Here is a 20063-nt window from a genome sequence, read left to right on the forward strand (position 1 = left end):
ACTGGGATCTAATACACTGAAGATATCATGATGGTCATATCAGTTTCTAGATGTGGCAGACTAACAGAATAATAGAATTGGAAGGGACTTTGGAGGTCTTCTAGACCGGGTCTCTAACCTTGTCACCTTGAAGACTTGTGAACTTCAACCCCCAGAATTCCTCAGCCAGCAAGCTGGCTGACGAATTCTGGGAGCTGAAGTCCACAAGTCTTCAAGTTGATAAGGTTGGAGACCCCTGGTCTAGACCAACCTGCTTTAGTCCTATTTTAAATACATTAATAATTATTCCACACATACACTAGTTAAGTGTTAACAAAAAAACAAAATGCACAGGTACCGGATATATGATACCTTGCTCAATAGTAGTAACTGTGAGAGGGATCTTGGAGTCCTAGTGGACAACCATTTAGATATGAGGCAGCAGCGTGCAGCAGCTGCCAAAAAAGCCAACGCAATTCTGGGCTGCATAAACAGAGGGATAGAATCAAGATCACGTGAAGTGTTAATACCACTTTATAATGCCTTGGTAAGGCCACACTTGGAATATTGCATTCAGTTTTGGTCGCCACGATGTAAAAAAGATGTTGAGACTCTAGAGAGAGTGCAGAGAAGAGCAATGAAGATGATTAGGGGACTGGATGCTAAAACATATGAAGAACGGTTGCAGGAACTCGGTATGCCTAGTTTAATGAAAAGAAGGACTAGGGGAGACATGATAGCAGTGTTCCAATATCTCAGGGGTTGCCACAAAGAAGAGGGAGTCAAACTATTCTCCAAAGCACCTGAGGGTGGAACAAGAAGCAATGGGTGGAAACTAATCAAGGAGAGAAGCAACCTAGAACTAAGGAGAAATTTCCTGACAGTTAGAACAATTAATCAGTGGAACAACTTGCCTGCAGAAGTTGTAAATGCTCCAACACTGGGGAAAAAAGTAAGTAACTAACTCTTGTTTCATTCATATAAGAGCATATGCACCAAGACAAATTCCTTGTATGTCCAATCACACTAGGCCAATAAAAATTTCTATTCTATTCTATTCTATTCTATTCTATTCTATTCTATTCTATTCTATTCTATTCTATTCTATTCTATTCACAGTGGTGTAATGTTGTAGTTAGAATATGTTATGCATACTACTGGGGGTTACTTTTTAAAAATGATTTTAAAGTTCAGGTGGTATAAGATATAATAGAATGTATAACAGAGTTGGAAGGGACCTTGGAGGTCTTCTAGTCCAACCCCATGCTCAGGCAGGAAACCCTACACCATTTCAAACAAATGGCTGTGCAATCTCTTCTTAAGAAGTTTCAGTGTTGGAGCACCCACAACTGTTAAACTACTGAAATTTGCAGATGACACAACAGTGATCGGTCTCATTCGAGACAATGATGAATCCGCATACAGATGGGAGGTTGAACAACTAGCCTCATGGTGCGACCAGAACAATCTGGAACTGAACACACTCAAAACCATAGAAATGATGGTAGACTTTAGGAGAAACCCTGCCACACTTCCACCTCTCACAATACTACACAACACAGTATCAACAGTAGAGACCTTCCAATTTCTAGGTTCTATCATATTGCAAGATCTAAAATGGACACCAACATCAAAAATGTCATCACAAAAGCACAACAAAGAATGTTCTTTCTGCGCCAACTTTCTTTCTTTCTTCCTTTCTTCTTAGGAAGTTCAAACTGCCCAAGGAGGCCTCCTTGGATCCAGTTCTACAGAGGAAATACTGAGTCTGTCATTTGCACCTCTATAACTGTCTGGTTTGGTTCTGCAACCCAACAAGACAGACACAGACTTCAGAGGATAATTAGAATTGCAGAAAAAACAATGGCTACCAACCTGCCTTCCATTGAGGACCTGTATACTGCACGAGTCAAAAAGAGGGCTGGGAAAATATTTACAGACCCCTCACATCCTGAATATAAACTGTTTCAACTTCTACCCTCAAAACGATGCTATAGAGCACTGCACACCAGAACAACTAGACACAAGAACAGTTTTTTCCCGAACGCCATCACTCTGCTAAACAAATAATTCCTTCAACACTGTCAAACTATTTACTAAGTCTGCACTACTATTAATCTTCTCATTGCTCCTATCACCCATCTCCTCCCACTTACGACTGTATGACTATAACCTTGTTGCTTATATCCTTACAATTTATATTGACTGTTTCCTAATATGGTTTGATTGCTTATTTTTACCATATGACTATCGTTAAGTATTGTACCTTATGATTCTTGATGAACGTATCTTTTCTTTTATGTACACTGAGAGCATATGCACCAAGACAAATTTCTTGTGTGTCCAATCACACTTGGCCAATAAAATTCAATTCTATTCTATTCTATTCTATTCTATTCTATTCTATTCTATTCTATTCTATTCTATTCTATTCTATTCTATTCTATTCTGAAGGAAAGCCATTCCACTGATTAATTGTTCTAATTGTCAGGAAATTTCTCCTTAGTTCTAGATTGCTTCTGTCCTTGACGAGTTTCCATCTATTGCTTCTTGTCTTGCCTTCAAGTGCTTTGGAGAATAGCTTGACTCCCTCTTCTTTGTGGCAGCCTCTGAGATATTAGAACACTGTTATCATTCACTCCTAGTCCTTTTTTTCACTAGAAAAATTCAACACTACAATTCCCATTTTCCTATCCCATCCTGGTGAATGACAGAGATTGTATTCCAACAAAACCAGAGGGACATACACATGCACTCAAAGGACATCTGCCTGAAACCCAATTTTTCCATCTTTCTTTCTTCTCATTATGAGCTCAAGCTGGCCAAATATCACCCACTCATTCCCCTATTTAAAAGAAAAGGTTTCTGTAAGCTAAATATAGTCGGCATCTATTTCACAAGTTGTGAAAGGGGGGAAAAAATGTGACATTTGCGCTCGGTTTTGTTTTGTTGCTTTGTACACAGCAAGGGAAGACTTTGAAGTGGGAATAGTTTTCGTCTTTGGGATTTCTGGATGAAGCTTTTCCAAGGAGACTTCCCACCCCCTCCAATTCCTGTTCCCGCAAACCTCTCGAAGAGCTCTGACTTTGCTTTGCAGATTACTTTGCGTCTGAAAATGTCATACCACACAGACACAAACATGCGCACACAAACAAAGAAACAAACAAACAACTGCCGGAGATTAGAAGTGAAATGAAGAGGGATCCATAAAATATAAAACACTGAAAACAAAATAAAACAAAAAAATCTTCAGGACAACAAGCCATTGAATCACTCTTCTTGAAGGCAACGCAATTTGTAATGTAAAAAAAGATGGAATTATAATTATGGGATGACTTCAGAAAGGCATTAGAATATGCTCAGGAAAAGTCTTGCCTTAAGTTCAAGGTTAAATCAAGACAAACAGAAAATTGTGCACCTCTTTCCAGCTACTACAGTAGTGGCCAAAATTGTGGAAACCTTTTGGGAAAAGTATATTTTTGAGGTTTGATGGCTAATAACACCACTTTTTTTTTTTTTTGAGTTTCAAGATAATCATATTCTACTGCTGGAATGGCCTGAGAATAGCCCAGACCTTAACCCAATTGAAAATCTATGGAGCTGACTAAAGAAACTTGTTAGTCTGAAGCGACCCAGCAATAAAACCCAGTTAATAGAATCATTCAGTCTTTATATAGTATAAAGATTGAATCATTATAACGATCATTATAACTGCAGAACTGCAGAACTAAAAGATTTTGTTCACTCCATGGGAAGACATTGTAAGGCCATAATTCATGACAAAGTTTACCCAACTAAGTATTAATTGACATAGTGATAATTTTGTATACCTCGTTTTTTTTCTGCTTGTTTTACTTTTCTTCTTTATAACTGCTATTCTAATAGCAAATCCATCATAAAAGTTATTGCATTACATTCTTGATTAAATTATCTTTCCATTGACATATAATTTTATGGTACCACTCCAAAAAAAAGTGGTGTTATTAGCTAGTTTTCTAAAGTATTTTCTACTTTTCCCAAAACGTTTCCACAATTTTGGCCACTACTGTAAATACAACTCAACGTGGAAGAGAGGTGTACAATTTGCCTAAACTGAGAGAGAAATTTGAATCGTTGACGTTCTATTTTGGTGTATATCTGAAGGAAGGGAGAACATATGAATCCAACTGAAACAAAACAGTTGCATTTTATAGAGCATTTATGTACATAAAACATCCCTCTCTGGTTATATGACCCATATCTAAGACATAGAATTTGGCCTCAGTTTGACAGACAAAGAAAGATGTGGTCGGAGAATGCATTTCTGAAGGAAAATTAAATATATATATATTTCTGTTCCAAGTTCCTTGCCAACAATGGAAAGAAAACCTGACACAGTGTTTCTCAACCTTGGCAACTTTAAGTTGTGTGGATTTCAACTCCCAGAAACCCCCAGTCAGTATGCAATCTGGGGAAATCTGGGAGTTGAAGTCCATAGACCTTAAAGTTGCTAAGGTTAAGAAACATCATGCTAGCACATAAGGGGAAAAGATGGATGAAAAATCATATTATTCTTCCATTTATCCTGAGATAGTAGATGTCGTGTCCCACTCCTCCGCTGACGGCCGGGTCAGGGAAGTCCGTATCAGGCGTGCCTTTGCAGCTCTGCCAAAGTCCTAGCAAAGTTCTCAAGGCAGGCAGGAGACCAGGAAGTGACTTCAGCATTTCAAGGTAGACTTTGCCTGACTCAGAGAATGCCAGAAAGCAGATCTTTTATATAGGCCATGGGGTGTGGCCCCATGACTCAGCACTTATCCAGGCCTGCCCCTCCCTTCCTTCTGCTGACGCCGCCTATCAATTCTCCTGAAGCGAGGATCTCTCCAGGCTCCAGCTGTTGGTAATTGACATTCCTCAGGCTCACAAGCTGTGGGGGAGTGGGAGGGCTCTAGTTGCTCCGTTTGCCTGGGCATGGAGCCAGGGCTGGGGGCTGGAGGCACTTCAGGCCCTTCGTCTTGTTCGGCCTGTCTGGGCATGGTGCCAGGGCTGGGGCCTGGAGGCATGCCAGGACATTCCTCGGCGTTCGGAAGGAGATAAGAGGGGCCCGGCTGCGGGGAAAGCGAGCGAGACACAACAGTAGAGTTCTGATGGACTCCAATCAGCGGTGGGTTTTACAGTGGTGGGATTCAGCCAGTTCACACCACTTTGGGAGAACCGGTTGTTAACTTTCTGAGCAGTTTGGCAAACTGATTGTTGGAAGAAATAATTAGTGCACAGAACCAGTTGTTAAATTACTTCAATCCCACCACTGGTTTTACATATACTTACCACTGGTTTGCCGCATGTGTGCATACTCGCTTCGCATGCACACACCTTCCCTGCATACACCCAACCTTCTGTGCATGCGCTTTGCTCATGCATTTGACTTCCGCGCATGTCCTGAATTCGAAAACGTTGCTAAATCAGACAGCATTACACCGGGGCAGGTGGGCGGGGATGGGCGGGGATGGGTGGGGATGGGCCCACCCGCAATCATCGCTTCTTGTTCCCCCCAATCGGTCCGAACCAGCTGAATACCACCTGCGACTCTGATGCTGAACACGAAGTTGTAAAAGCATTCAAAAGTGAGAATTGTCGTGTCCCACTCCTCCGCTGACAACCGGGTCAGGGAAATCCGAATCAGGCGTGCCTCTGCAGCTCTGCCAAAGTCCTAGCAAAGTTCTCAAGGCAGGCAGGAGACCAGAAAGTGACTTCAGCAAGATAAGGTAGACTTTGCCTGACTCAGAGAATGCCAGAAAGCAGATCCTTTATATAGGCCATGGGGTGTGGCTCCATGACTCAGCACTTATCAATTCTCCTGAAGCGAGGGTCACTCCAGTCTGCAGCTGTTGGTAATTGACCTTCCTCAGGCTCACATGCTGTGGGGGAGGGGGAGGGGTCTAGTTGCTCTGTTTGCCTGGGCATGGAGCCAGAGTTGGGGGCTGGAGGCACTTCTTCCTCCTCGGCCTGTCTGGGCATGGAGCCAGGGCTGGGGCCGGGAGGCATGCTAGGACATTCCTCAGCGTTCGGAAGCAGATAAGATGGGCCCGGCTGCGGGGAAAGCGGACGAGGCACAACAAGAATGTCCCAAACAATCTCAAGTGAAAAGCATTGTTTTTAGACTACAATGCCCATTGTTTGTTAGTGGCAATGAGTGTGATGGGACTTGAAAACTGACAACTGTTAAATTCAGCTTCTTTCAGCATAAAGTACCTGTATAAATCTAAGATACCTGGAGATCTGAACTGAATCTTTTCTAGTTCAGTCCTGCTGTGATTCCTTGACTTTTGGCTTAGCGAGTTGTCCAAACACAGCCACTGTATTTGGAAACCATCACGCAAATGAACTCAGTTGTAGTTGTCTTATTCGTGGCTTAGTAGGAGCCCTGATGAGGGACCATTTATTGTATTAATTTATATCCACATCTATTGTTTTTTTCAAGTAACTCAAAGTGGCGAACATACCCAATATGTCTTCTTCCTCCTATTTTCTCCACAGCAACAACCCTGTGAGGTGAGTTGGGCTGAGATCAAAGGTAAAATGCTCCCAGTTTGGACCAGATTGGTAGCGATGGTGGCGGGTGGTTCAGAGAACCAGTAGCAAAACTCCTTGCCCCCCCACATCTCTGCCTACCCAATCGCCCGGTCAGCTGCTTGCTTGCTTGCTTGCCGCTTCTTTCTGGCTCGCTCGCTTTTCCCGCCCAAATGGTAGGAATAGGTTGTAAAAAATGCTTTTAAAAGGTAAAAAAAGGCTCTGACAATCACAGCTGAGCTGCGCGATTGTCAGAGTTTTTTTTTTATTATTTTTAAAAGCATTTTTTATAACCTATTTGGCCGAATAGATTGTAAAAAAATGCTTCTAAAAGTAAAACAAAAGATCGCATGCCACAGCTGATCACACACATACATCCCGCGTGCTGTTCTACTTACCCCATGCCTCCTTTTGGCATGCACTGTGTACATGCGCACCTCACATTTGGTGCATGGTACGCAGTGCACATGTGTACGCACACCTTGCATTTGGCACACAGCGTGCATGCGCAGCCAGAGAACCGGTAGTAAACCAGTTTTACCACTGGCTGAGAGAAAGTGACTGGCGCAAAGTTAGAAGTTGTTTTTCATGGCTAAGATGGAACTAGAACTCATGGTCTTCAGCTTTCTAACCTTTCTAATTTTGACATAGATTAGGCCATCTATGTCAAAATTGAACAGCCTCCTCTTAACAGAGAGGGAGGGATAGGAAATCCTCTATTCCAATCTACAACACAGTCCTTTCAACAGTTCCAAGAAGGCCCCACACCCATTTGCACCACTCAGGTGATCCTGATGATACAGATAAACCTCCAAGTGATCTTAACAACTCGATAAAAGAATGCAAATGACCAGGTGTTTGCAGGGAATATAAATCCTTCCATTCCCCACCATCCAGTCAGAGCTGAAGAAGCTTCTTGGATGAGATGTGAAATGTCTTCAAAGAAAAACCAGAAAGCCCAGTTGTCTCTTGAAAAAGCACCTTTGGGACAACCATGACCTGGATGACTGACAATCTCCACAGACAGCTTTCTAACCTGGTGCCTTAACCGCTAGACCAAACTGGCTCTTTAATCAGTGGTGGGATTCAAATTTTTCTACTACTGGTTCTGTGGGCATGGCTTGGTGGGCGTGGCTTGGCTTGGTGGGGCAGCACCTTGCTGTGAGTGGCACTGAGTTGGCCATGCCCACTCAGTCACATGACCCACACCAAGCCACTCCCACAGAACTGGCAGAAAAAGCAGCTTATGCGGCCTGTCCCTTTATGGACCCCCTCCCCCTCCGCGTCAAAATACCTTAAAGGGACACTGCAGTCTGGCTGCCTTCCGAGTAGCTCCACTGTGATGCCATCCCTCTGGCGAGCAGTGAGCGGGTGGGAAGGGGCAGGCCAACCAGAGGTGATATTTGCCGGTTCAGCAAATTTCTGCTACTGGTTCGCCCAAACCTGTCCGAACCACCTCTGTCTTTAATGTACTGCTGATTATGACCAAAAGGTTGTCATGGCAGCTAATAAAAAATTACGCCTATCATCCCATCCCTCAGTTACCTTCACTACAGGATGTCCTCCTGGAGTGGCTTTCACGGCACCCCTGCTGCCCTCCGTCTCATAGTGGGCCCGGTGATGGGTTCGAGGCTGCACTTCGATCTTCAGTTCATACTGCTCGTACTGACTGGGGAGCGGCCAGTCCAGAGGTGGAAGAGCAGAAGATCTGTTGAGAAAAGCAGAAAGGCATTTGAGGTTGATCTTGATAGACCATCTCTACAAGGTGAGAGAGACGGTTGTCAGGTCAATGGGCTGGTAAGATTGAGCAGATTCAGGAAGCCAAAGGGCTGCCATCTCTGCGGTCAGATTAAGAGAACTTTCCCCCCCCAAAAAAAACTTGGGTAACTGCTAAGAATGAACCCGGTCTCTTTTTGGCATAAAATATGGGTTTTACCACAAAATTAGGGCTCAGTTCAAAATCGAAGTCACACACCAGCACAATAACCTATTTCCTCCCCCAAATCATCACATCTGCTACTACTGAAGTCTGTAAACGTCTTCCCACCTCTAGGGTTCATAACTACTGGAGTCAGAACATCTACTTCCTAGCTAATACAGGAAGAACTTCTATTGCAAGTATTTTAATAGATTAACAGAGTTGAAAGGGACCATGGAGATCTTCTAATCCAACCCTCTGTCTAGGCAGGAAACCCTACACCACTTCAGAAAAATGGTTATCCAATATCTTCTTAAAAACTTCCAGTGTTGGAGCATTCACAACTTCTGGTGGCAAGTTGTTCCACTGATTAGTTGTTCTAACTGTCAGGAAATTTCTCCTTAGTTCTAAGTTGCTTCTCTCCTTGATTAGTTTCCACCCATTGCTTCTTGTCCTGCCCTCAGATGCTTTGGAGAATAGCTTGACTCCCTCTTCTTTGTGGCAACCCCTGAGATATTGGAACACTGCTATCATATCTCCCCTAGTCCTTTCCTTTCATTAAACTAAACATACCCAGTTCCTGCAACCGTTCTTTATGTTTTAGCCTCCAGTCCCCTACTCATCTTTGCCACTCTTCTCTGCACTTTTTCTAGAGTCTCAACATCTTTTTTATAGTGTGGCAACCAAAACTGAATGCAATATTCCTCGTGTGGCCTTACCAAGGCATTATAAAGTGATCTTGATTCTATCCCTCTGTTTATGCAGCCCAGAACTGTGTTGCCTTTTTGGCAACTGCTGCACACTACTGGCTCATAACTAAATGGTTGTCCACTAGGACTCTAAGATCCCTCTCACAGGTACTACAAGAAGCTTTATTGCAACTCAGCAAGTTGTTCAATTGTGCAAAGCCTTGGCCAACATAAAATGCCATACTGAATTCTGTATATTTATTTTACAGTTATTTTCTATTTTGTAAAAGGCACTTCTGGGCTCTTTTTCCAAATCAATTTCACAGTGTCAACTTTATCAACTTTCTCCACAAGCATTTTTTTTTGTCATGTGGAAAATATTGATATTATTAGATTTCTAAAGTTAACAGTAGATCCTCTAATCTCTGTGATCATTTCTAATAACCTGCTCTGTGTTGTTTTCGGTTATATGGTATCCATTATAAGATGGGAACCTCAAAATGCTCAGGTCATGGACTTAATGAAAAGCGACCCAACAATGTTGTCTTTTTCAAATAATAACAACCACAGGGCTAGCAGATTTTCCTTCCCTACAATTCAACATTGAAATATAAAGATTCAGAGTTCTCAAGAGAAACTGGATCAAGGGTAAACCCCTCCCAGGGAGACGGAAATGACATTTGTTTGGTGTGTGTTTTAATAATAGCTATGCCACTGTCCCCATTTGCATTTGTTTTCCATATTTTTCTTTTTGGCAATACAGTTTTTTTAAAAAACTGAATGTAAAACACAAGGCTTAAAAAAACTGCACGTAAAACAGTATCGGCTTGCTGTGTGCGCTATTATTAAAAAATAGTAAATTTGTATAAGAATGAGGTGAAGGGCCTCTGGTGGCTCAGACTGCTAAGACAGTCTGTTATTAACAGCAGCTGCCTGCAATTACTGCAGGTTCAAGCCCCACCAGGCCCAAGGTTGACTCAGCCTTCCATCCTTTATAAGGTAATTAAAATGAGGACCCAGATTGTTGGGGGCAATAAGTTGACTTTGTATACAATATACGAATGGATGAAGACTATTGCTTGACATAGTGTAAGCCGCCCTGAGTCTGCGGAGAAGGGCGGGATATAAATGCAAATAAAAAAATAAATTAAAAAAAAGGTGTATACGTCGTCAATTTATAACACATAACTGGGATTGGAATTTTAGTTATGTGTCATGGTGGTTGTAAGTTGAGGCACCTAAGTCACCAGACACAATCTTACAACCATTTTTATAGTGTTGTTAAGTGAACTTTGTGATCTCACTAAAAACAGTGCAAATCGTGGTCAGATGACCACAGGAAGTTGTAACCAGCTGTAAATGTGAGCTGACTGTGAAGCAGGGGTGGGATTCTACCAGTTCAGACTGGTTCAGACGAACCGGCAGCTCCGATGATCAGCTGGGCCCGCCCAATCCTACGCTTTACTTACCTATATCTTCGCAGCTGATTAGCATGGCAGAGCAGATTGCCACGCCTCAGCCGTTTTAATTCCCTAGCACTAACGTGGAAGATGATTTTTTGTTCAATTGCACATGCACATGGAGTGCACATCTGGCGCGGACACGTGCACACGATCACCAAACTGGTTCTTAACCTGATAGGATCTCACCACTGCTGTGAAGTGCTCAAAATGTGGTCATGTGACATTTTACGACCAATGGAAGTGCTGTATGGGTTGTAAAGAACCCTTTCTGAAACTTTTGTAGCTCCAAATGGTTGTTAAACGACTAGTCATAAGTAAAAGACTACTTACATATTTTTTTAAAAAATGACCTTTATAGCCAATGAAACCAGCAAGTGATATTTTTCCTTTATTCCCCCAAAGGTTCCCACAATCCTTTCAAAGTAGGGGCCGGGATAGCTCAGGCAATAGAGAAGCCTGTTATTAGAACACAAAGCCTGCAATTACTGCAGGTTCGAGCCCGGCCCAAGATTGACTCAGCCTTCCACCCTTTATAAGGTAGGTAAAATGAGGACCCAGATTGTTGGGGGGCCAATAAGTTGACTTTGTAAAAAATATACAAATAGAATGAGACTATTGCCTTATACATTGTAAGCCGCCCTGAGTCTTCGTAAGGAACAAAAACATCTTGAATTCACAAAGCTCAGCTGAATTGTCAATATTAATTCAAACGGGTGAATGAAAAGCAACGTTTTACACCTGGGCAGGAAAAACCAAAGGTACAAATACAGATTAGGGAAAACCCAGCTCAAAAACAGTAACTGTGTGTGAGGAATCTTGGAGTCCTAGTGAATGATAACTTAAATGTGAGCTAGCAGTGTGCGGCAGGAGCCAAAAAAGCTAATACAATCCTTGGTTGTATAAACAGAAGCATAGAATTGTAATTCTATTACAATTACATATTCTATGTAATTCTATTACATATAATATAATATTATATATATGTGTGTGTGTGTGTGTGTGTGTGTGTGTGTGTGTATGTAGGTCTTTGGTTATTCGGATTTTCTCCCGTGTAAAATTGGAAGTGTCTTGGCGACGTTTCGACGAAGTCTCATGCGTCATCTTCAGGCTTCAGCTTCATGCTTCTGGGAGCAATTTTACGCGGGAGAAAACCCAAATAACCAAAGACCTACATCTCATACTCTCAGAACACACACACACATATATATATATATATATATATATATATATATATATATATATATATATATATATATATATATATATTTGTTTTCTGAGGTTTTCACGGTGTTTGTATATAGGTCTTTGGTTGTTGGGTTTTCTCCGTGTAAAATTGGAAGTGTCTTGGCGACGTTTGACGAAGTCTCATGTCATCTTCAGGCTTCAGCTTCATGCTTCTGGGAGCAATGTGTGATCGCAGCTGTTTCTTCCTTTTAACTGCTAGTGGGGTTTGAACTGATTGGGTGGGAGCTTGGCTGTGCTCTGATTGGATGGGGTTTTCTGTGCTCTGATTGGCTGGGGTGTGTCCTGTGTTGGTGGGGGCTTGGTTGTGCTCAGTCTAGTCTGTGCTGCAGGGGATTTGAGCTGGTGAGCTGCATAGCTGTTGTTTGGCTTTGTGGTGCTACATCTTCACAGTGGGTGCCAGTCTGCTGCATGAATGGATTGGAGGGGTTTGAATTGGCTAATGTTGCAGCTGCGGTCTGGCTTCTGGTCCTTGGTCGTGCTTCATGATCAGTGTGGGTTTGGGTCTGCTTTCTGGGTGGATGTGCGGTGGTGACATCCTGTGTGGACCTTGTGAGTGTGGGTCTGGTGTCATTCCTCGTGTTAGGGACTCGTTTGTCAATAAGGGCGGGTTTCCAAATGGCTGGTAGGCGGAGGTGTCATCTCTTGTTCATGCTGTGTGGGCGTTTTCTATCTCAATGGCTTCTCTGATTATTCTGTTGTTAAAGTGTTCAGTTTTGGCGATAGTTCTGGTCTTTTAAAGTCAATATCGTGTCCTGTGACTTTAAAGTGTTGGACCAGGAAGAAGTTGGTTCTCTTTTTGAATGAGTTCTTGTGTTCTTCAATGCGTGCACTTATTCTTCTGTTGGTTTGTCCAATGTATGTGGTGGGGCAGGTATGCATGGGATTTCATATACTCCTTGATTTTCTAACTCAATTTTGTCTTTGGGGTTTCTTAGGATGGTGGATATTTTTCTGTTTGTGCAGAATGCTGTCTTGATGTTGTGTTTGTGGAGGATCTTGCTGATTCTGTCTGTGGTGCCTTTTATATATGGGAGGAGGGCTGTGCCGTTTTCTTGTTCTCTGTCTTGGATTTTAGTGGGGGGTTCTTTTTGGATTAGCTTGGTAATCTTATTTGTTTGGAATCCATTGAATGTTAGTACGTTAGTGAGGGTGTCTAGTTCGGGTTTTAGGTGTTGTTCATCAGCTAAGCATTTTGTTCTGGAGATGAGTGTCTTGGCTACGGAGTTGATCTGTGCTGGGTATATATATAGGTATATATATACCCAGCATATATATATGCTGGGTATATATATATAGGTCTTTGGTTGTTCGGGTTTTCTCCCGTGTAATATAATATAATATAATATAATATAAAAAATTCTATTACAATTACATATTGTAATGTCCTTCCTGTTAAAGACTACTTCAGCTTTAATTGCAATAATACAAGAGCAACCAATAGATTTAAACTTAATGTTAACTGCTTTAATCTAGATTGCAGAAAATATGACTTCTGTAACAGAATCATCAGTGCTTGGAACACTTTACCTGACTCTGTGATCTCTTCCCATAATCCCAAAAGCTTTAACCAAAAACTTTCTACTATTGACCTCACCCCATTCCTAAGACATAACATAACATAACAACAGAGTTGGAAGGGACCTTGGAGGCCTTCTAGTCCAACCCCCTGCACAGGCAGGAAACCCTACACAATCTCAGTCAGATGGTTATTCAACATTTTCTTAAAAATTTCCAGTGTTGGAGCATTCACAACTTCTGAAGGCAAGTCGTTCCACTTATTAATTGTTCTAACTGTCAGGAAATTTCTCCTTAGTTCTAAGTTGCTTCTTTCTTTGATCAGTTTCCACCCATTGCTTCTTGTTCTACCCTCAGGTGCTTTGGAGAACAGCCCGACTCCCTCTTCTCTGTGGCAGCCCCTGAGATATTGGAACACAGCTATCATGTCTCCCCTAGTCCTTCTTTTTGTTAAACTAGACATAACCAATTCCAGCAACCATTCTTTATATGTTTTATCCTCTAGCCCCCTAATCATCTTTGTTGCTCTTCTCTGCACTCTTTCTAGAGTCTCCACATCTTTTTTTATCATGGTGACCAAAACTGGATGCAATATCCAAGTGTGGTCTTACCATGGCATTATAAACTGGTACTAACACTTCATGTGATCTTGATTCTATCCCTCTGTTAATGTAGCCTAGAACCGTGTTGGCTTTTTAAACAGCTGCTGCACTGCTGGCTCATATCTAGATGGTTATCCACTAGGACTCCAAGATCCCTCTCACAGGTACTACTATTGAGCAAGGTACCACATATACGGTACTGGTGCATTTTGTTTTTGGCCTAAATGTAGAACCTTACTTTTTCACTGTTGAATTTCATTTTGTTAGATAGCGCCCAATGTTCAAGTCTGTCAAGATCTTTCTGTAACTTGAGCCTATCTTCTGGAGTGTTGGCTATTCCTGCCAGCTTGGTGTCATCTGCAAATTTGATGAGTTCCCCATCTATCCCTCGTCCAAGTCATTGATGAAGATGTTGAAGAGTACTGGGCCTAAAACAGAGCTCAAATGGTTGTTAAACGACTAGTCATAAGTAGACTACTTACATATTTTTTTAAAAATGACCTTTATAATAATGAAACCAACAAGATTTTTCCTTTATTCCCCAAAGTTAATCCTTTCTAGTTATAAAATATTACAAAAGATGAGACTGTTTTCCTTGTCCCTTCTTAATATAATAACAAACATATTAGGAACAAACATCTTGATTCAAAGCTCAGCTGAATTGTCTAATTCAACTGAATGAAAAGCAACGTTTTACACCTGGGCAGGAAAAACCAAAGGTACAAATACAGATTGGAAAAGCTCAAAAAGTAACTGTGTGTGAGGAATCTTGGAGTCCTAGTGAATGATAAAATGAGCTAGCATCAGGAGCCAAAAATAATACAATTTGTTGTATAAACAAGCATGTTGTAATTCTATTACAATTACTTCTATATAATTCTACATATAATATAATATAGTTTTTTTGTGTGTGTGTGTGTGTGTGTGTGTGTGTGTGTGTGTGTATGTAGGTCTTTGGTTATTGATTTTTTCCTGTAAAATTGGAAGTGTCTTGGCGTTTCAGTCTTCTCATCTTAGGCTTCAGCTTCATGTGGGAGCAATTTTAAACCAAGACCTACATAAACACAGAAACCTCAGAAAACATATATATACACATATATATAGGTCTTTGGTTGTTCTTTTCTCATAAATGATATCTTGTTTGAATTATTGTATCTTCAGGCTTCAAAGTCAGAACTAAGTAAGAACAATGTGCCATACTCAATTTACATAGGTCTTTTGTTATTCTTTCTCCCTTGTAATATAATATAATATAATATAAAATTCTATTACAGACTGTAATGTCCTTCCTGTTAAGACTCTTCAGCTTTGTGCAATAATACAAGAGCAACCAATAGATTTCAATATTTAACTGCTTTAATCTAGATTGCAGAAAATATGACTTAACAGAATCATCAGTGCTTGGAACACTATGGTCTGGTCTCTTCATAATCAATTTAACAAAACTTTCTACTATTACTCACATTTAACATAACATAACAACAGAGTTGGAAGGGACCTTGAGGCCTTCTGGTCCAACCCCTGCACAGAAACCCTACACATCTCAGTCAGATGGTTATCAACATTTTCTTAAAATTTCCAGTGTTGGAGCATTCACAACTTCTGAAGGCAAGTCGTTCCACTTATTAATTGTTCTAACTGTCAGGAAATTTCTCCTTAGTTCTAAGTTGCTTCTTTCTTTGACCAGTTTCCACCCATTGCTTCTTGTTCTACCCTCAGGTGCTTTGGAGAACAGCCCGACTCCCTCTTCTCTGTGGCAGCCCCTGAGATATTGGAACACAGCTATCATGTCTCCCCTAGTCCTTCTTTTTGTTAAACTAGACATACCCAGTTCCTGCAACCGTTCTTCATATGTTTTAGCCTCCAGTCCCCTAATCATCTTTGTTGCTCTTCTCTGCACTCTTTCTAGAGTCTCAACATCTTTTTTACATCGTGGCGACCAAAACTGAATGCAATATTCCAAGTGTGGCCTTACCAAGGCATTATAAAGTAGTACTAACACTTCACGTGATCTTGATTCTATCCCTCTGTTTATGCAGCCCAGAACTGTGTTGGCTTTTTTAACAGCTGCTGCACACTGCTGGCTCATATCTAAATGGTTATCCACTAGGACTCCAAGATCCCTCTCACAGGTACTACTATTGAGCAAGGTACTACATATACGGTACTGGTGCATTTTGTTTTTTTTGGCCTAAATGTAGAACCTTACTTTTTTCACTGTTGAATTTCATTTTGTTAGATAGCGCCCAATGTTCAAGTCTGTCAAGATCTTTCTGTAACTTGAGCCTATCTTCTGGAGTGTTGGCTATTCCTGCCAGTTTGGTGTCATCTGCAAATTTGATGAGTTCCCCATCTATCCCCTCGTCCAAGTCATTGATGAAGATATTGAAGAGTACTGGGCCTAAAACAGAGCCTTGGGGTACTCCACTGCATACTTCCCTCCATGTGGATGTAGTTCCGTTGAGGACTACACGTTGGTCAGCCAGTTACGAATCCATCTGGTGGTGGTGCTGTCTAACCCACATTTTTCTACTTTATCTAGTAGTAGGTTATGGTCTACTTTATCAAATGCTTTACTGAAGTCCAAGTAAATTATATCGACAGCATTCCTCTGGTCTACTAATTTTGTCATTTTGTCAAAGAATGCGATAAGATTAGTCTGGCATGATCTGTTTTTGACAAACCCATGTTGGCTTTTGGTTATTACTTTGTTTGCTTCTAGGTGTTCGGTGATTCGTTGCTTGATTATCTTTTCCAGAATCTTCCCCGGTATTGAGGTCAGACTGATAGGTCTATAGTTTCCTGGATCTGTTTTTTTTCCTTTTTTGAAGATGGGAACTACATCAGCTCTTTTCCAGTCCTCTGGCAGCTCCCCTGTGCTCCAGAATCTTTGAAAGATATAGTTCAGTGGTTCTGAGATCACGTCTGCCAGTTCCTTCAGAACCTTGGGGTGTAATCCATCTGGTCCTGGTGATTTGAACTCGTCTAGGGTAGACAGGTGTTCACTTACCATTTTCTTCCCTATTTTAACTTGTGTTTCTAATCTGTTTTTGTAGTGCTGTTTTGATAGGTTGGATTGTTTTTCCTTTGTGTAAAGACAGATGCAAAATATGAGTTAAGTAGATCTGCTTTCTCCTGTTGCTTGTCATCTTCTTGCCACTTTCTCCCAGCAATGGGCCAATTGTTTCCTTGACTTTTTCTTGTTTTTAACATGTTGGAAGAAGCTTTTTGTTATTTTTACTTTTGTCGCTAGCCTTTGTTCATTGTGAGCCTTAGCTTTCCTCACTTCATCTTTACAGGCTCGGCTATTTGCTGATATTCTGCCTTAGTTATTTGCCCTCTTTCCACTTTTTATATTTGTCCTTTTGTCTTTCAATTTGTCAGATAGTTCTTTATGCATCCATGCTGGTTTCTTTTGAGATCTATTATTTTCTTCTTCATTGGTATTGTGTTAGACTGTGCTTTTATAATCTCACTTTTCAAAATTTCCCAAGCTTCTTGAGTTGTTTTTCCTGAGGATTCTCATCCATTGAATCCTTCTCAAGCTCTCTAAGTTTATTGAAATTAGCTCTTAAAGTCCAAGACTCTAGTTTGACTTTGTTCTACTACTTGTATTTGCTTAATGTCGAATTCCAATATTATGGTCACTTGCCCCCAAGGTTCCTGTAGCTTCAACACTTCTATCATTTCATCTCTGTTAGTGAGAATTAAGTCCAATATGGCTGATCCCTTGTCGCCTTCTCTATTTTTGGGAAACAAAGTTGTCTGCTAGGTTTGTTAGGAACCTGTTGGATCTTCCACTTGGTGCAGAGTTTGTTTCCAGTTGATGTCAGGGTAGTTAAAATCCCCATTACTACTGTGATGTGCTTCCTACATACCTTAGTTAGCTGACTAGCAAAAGTTCATCTACTCTCTGTTTGGTTGGGTGGCCTATAGTATAGACCTATGGCAATATCGTTTTCACCCTTTTATATTGACCCAAATACATTCAAGGTGGTTTTCATCATTGTTCTGCTGTCTCTCTCTAGAGATGTAGTTATTTCTTATATATAACTTAACACCACCACCTCTTTTATTTGATCTTTCTTTTAAATAATTTATATCCTCTAGCTGTATGTTCCATTTGTCAGTTTCATCCCACCAAGTTTCCGTAATGGCAACAATATCATATCTACCCTCATTTACTTGGATTTCTAATTCACCCTGTTTATTCCTCATACTCTGTGCATTGGTGTATAGACATTTGAGTCCATTTGGATTGATCTTGTGTTTACTGTCTACATAACCTGTGTTGACTGCCCCTACTTTCTTGCCACCTGTTGGTTTAGTGCACATGGTATGGCACTCACTGTTAAATGCTTGGTTTTGCTTGATAGCATGGTTGATAGTCTTACCCATACAGACATCTATGTTACATGCACTGATAACCCTTTTAGTTTTCATTGCTGGGGACAGAAATTTTCTATATCAGTTAATTCTCTGTCCCCACTGTTCAGTTAAATGTTTATCAGAAAATGAGGAAGAGGACCATACTGATAAGTAAGTGCCTAGTTCCTGTCCTGTTGTTTTCTTTTCTTCTTCATATATATATATATATATATATATATATATATATATATATATATATATATATATATATATATATATATATATATATATATATATATATCTTTGGTTGTTTTTTCTGTGTAAAATTGGAAGTGTCTTGGCGACGTTTACAAGTCTCATTTCATCTTCAGGCTTCACTTCTGGGAGCAATGTGTGATCGCAGCTGTTTCTTGCTTTTAGCTGCTAGTGGGGGTTTGAACTGATTGGGTGGGAGCTTGGCTGTGCTCTGATTGGATGGGGGGTTTTCTGTGCTCTGATTGGCTGGGGGTGTGTCCTGTGTTGGTGGGGGCTTGGTTGTGCTCAGTCTAGTCTGTGCTGCAGGGGGATTTGAGCTGGTAAGCTGCTCAAGAGATATATATCTTCCCTGGTCCAACACTTTAAAGTCACAGGACATGATATTGACTTTAAAAAGACCAGAACTATCACCAAAACTGAACACTTTAACAACAGAATAATCAGAGAAGCCATTGAGATAGAGAAACGCCCACACAGCATGAACAAACGAGATGACACCTCCCGCCTACCAGCCATTTGGAAACCCGCCCTTATTGACAAACGAGTCCCTAACACGAGGAATGACACCAGACCCACACTCACAAGGTCCACACAGGATGTCACCACCGCACATCCACCCAGAAAGCAGACCCAAACCCACACTGATCATGAAGCTGCGACCAGGACCAGAAGCCAGACCGCAGCTGCAACATTAGCCATTTCAAACCCTCCAATCCATTCATGCAGCAGACTGACACCCACTATGAAGATGTAGCACGACCACAAAGCCAAACAACAGCTATGCAGCTCACCAGCTCAAATCCCCTGCAGCACAGACTAGACTGAGCACAACCAAGCCCCCACCAACACAGGACACACCCCAGCCAATCAGAGCACAGAAAAACCCCATCCAATCAGAGCACAGCCAAGCTCCCACCCAATCAGTTCAAACCCCACTAGCAGTTAAAGGAAGAAACAGCTGATCACACATTGCTCCCAGAAGCACGAAGCTGAAGCCTGAAGATGACGAATGAGACTTCGTCGAAACGTCGCCAAGACACTTCCAATTTTACACGGGAGAAAACCCGAACAACCAAAGACCTATATACAAACACCCGTGAAAACCTCAGAAAACAAATATATTTACTCATATATATGTTTATATACTATATAACCTTTTTGTATGATACTTACATATATTGTTGTGACAAAATAAATAAAATAAAATAAATAAATAAATAAAAAATCATGTGAAGTATTAATACCACTTCATAAAACCTGCAATTACTGCAGGTTCAAGCCCCACCAGGCCCAAGGTTGACTCAGCCTTCCATCCTTTATAAGGTAGGTAAAATGAGGACCCAGATTGTTGGGGGCAAAAAGTTGACTTTGTATATAATATACAAATGGATGAAGACTATTGCTTGACATAGTGTAAGCCGCCCTGAGTCTTCGGAGAAGGGCGGGATATAAATGCAAATTAAAAAAAACTAAGATGATTAAA

The 20063-nt window shown here is 41.1% G+C and overlaps 1 protein-coding gene across 4 annotated transcripts in view; it reads right to left on the reverse strand.

Annotated features, from left to right (window-relative positions):
• NFATC4 (nuclear factor of activated T cells 4) overlaps positions 1 to 20063 on the reverse strand; it is a 61873-nt gene that overhangs the window by 18892 nt on the left and 22918 nt on the right. For all 4 annotated transcript variants that reach the window (XM_058183297.1, XM_058183296.1, XM_058183295.1 and 1 more), the window contains exon 3: positions 8071 to 8233. In XM_058183297.1, the coding sequence (XP_058039280.1) occupies positions 8071 to 8233 (163 nt within the window). The remainder of the gene's footprint in view (positions 1 to 8070; positions 8234 to 20063) is intronic.

Source organism: Ahaetulla prasina, chromosome 4, assembly GCF_028640845.1.
Source record: "Ahaetulla prasina isolate Xishuangbanna chromosome 4, ASM2864084v1, whole genome shotgun sequence".
NCBI lineage: Eukaryota > Metazoa > Chordata > Lepidosauria > Squamata > Colubridae > Ahaetulla > Ahaetulla prasina.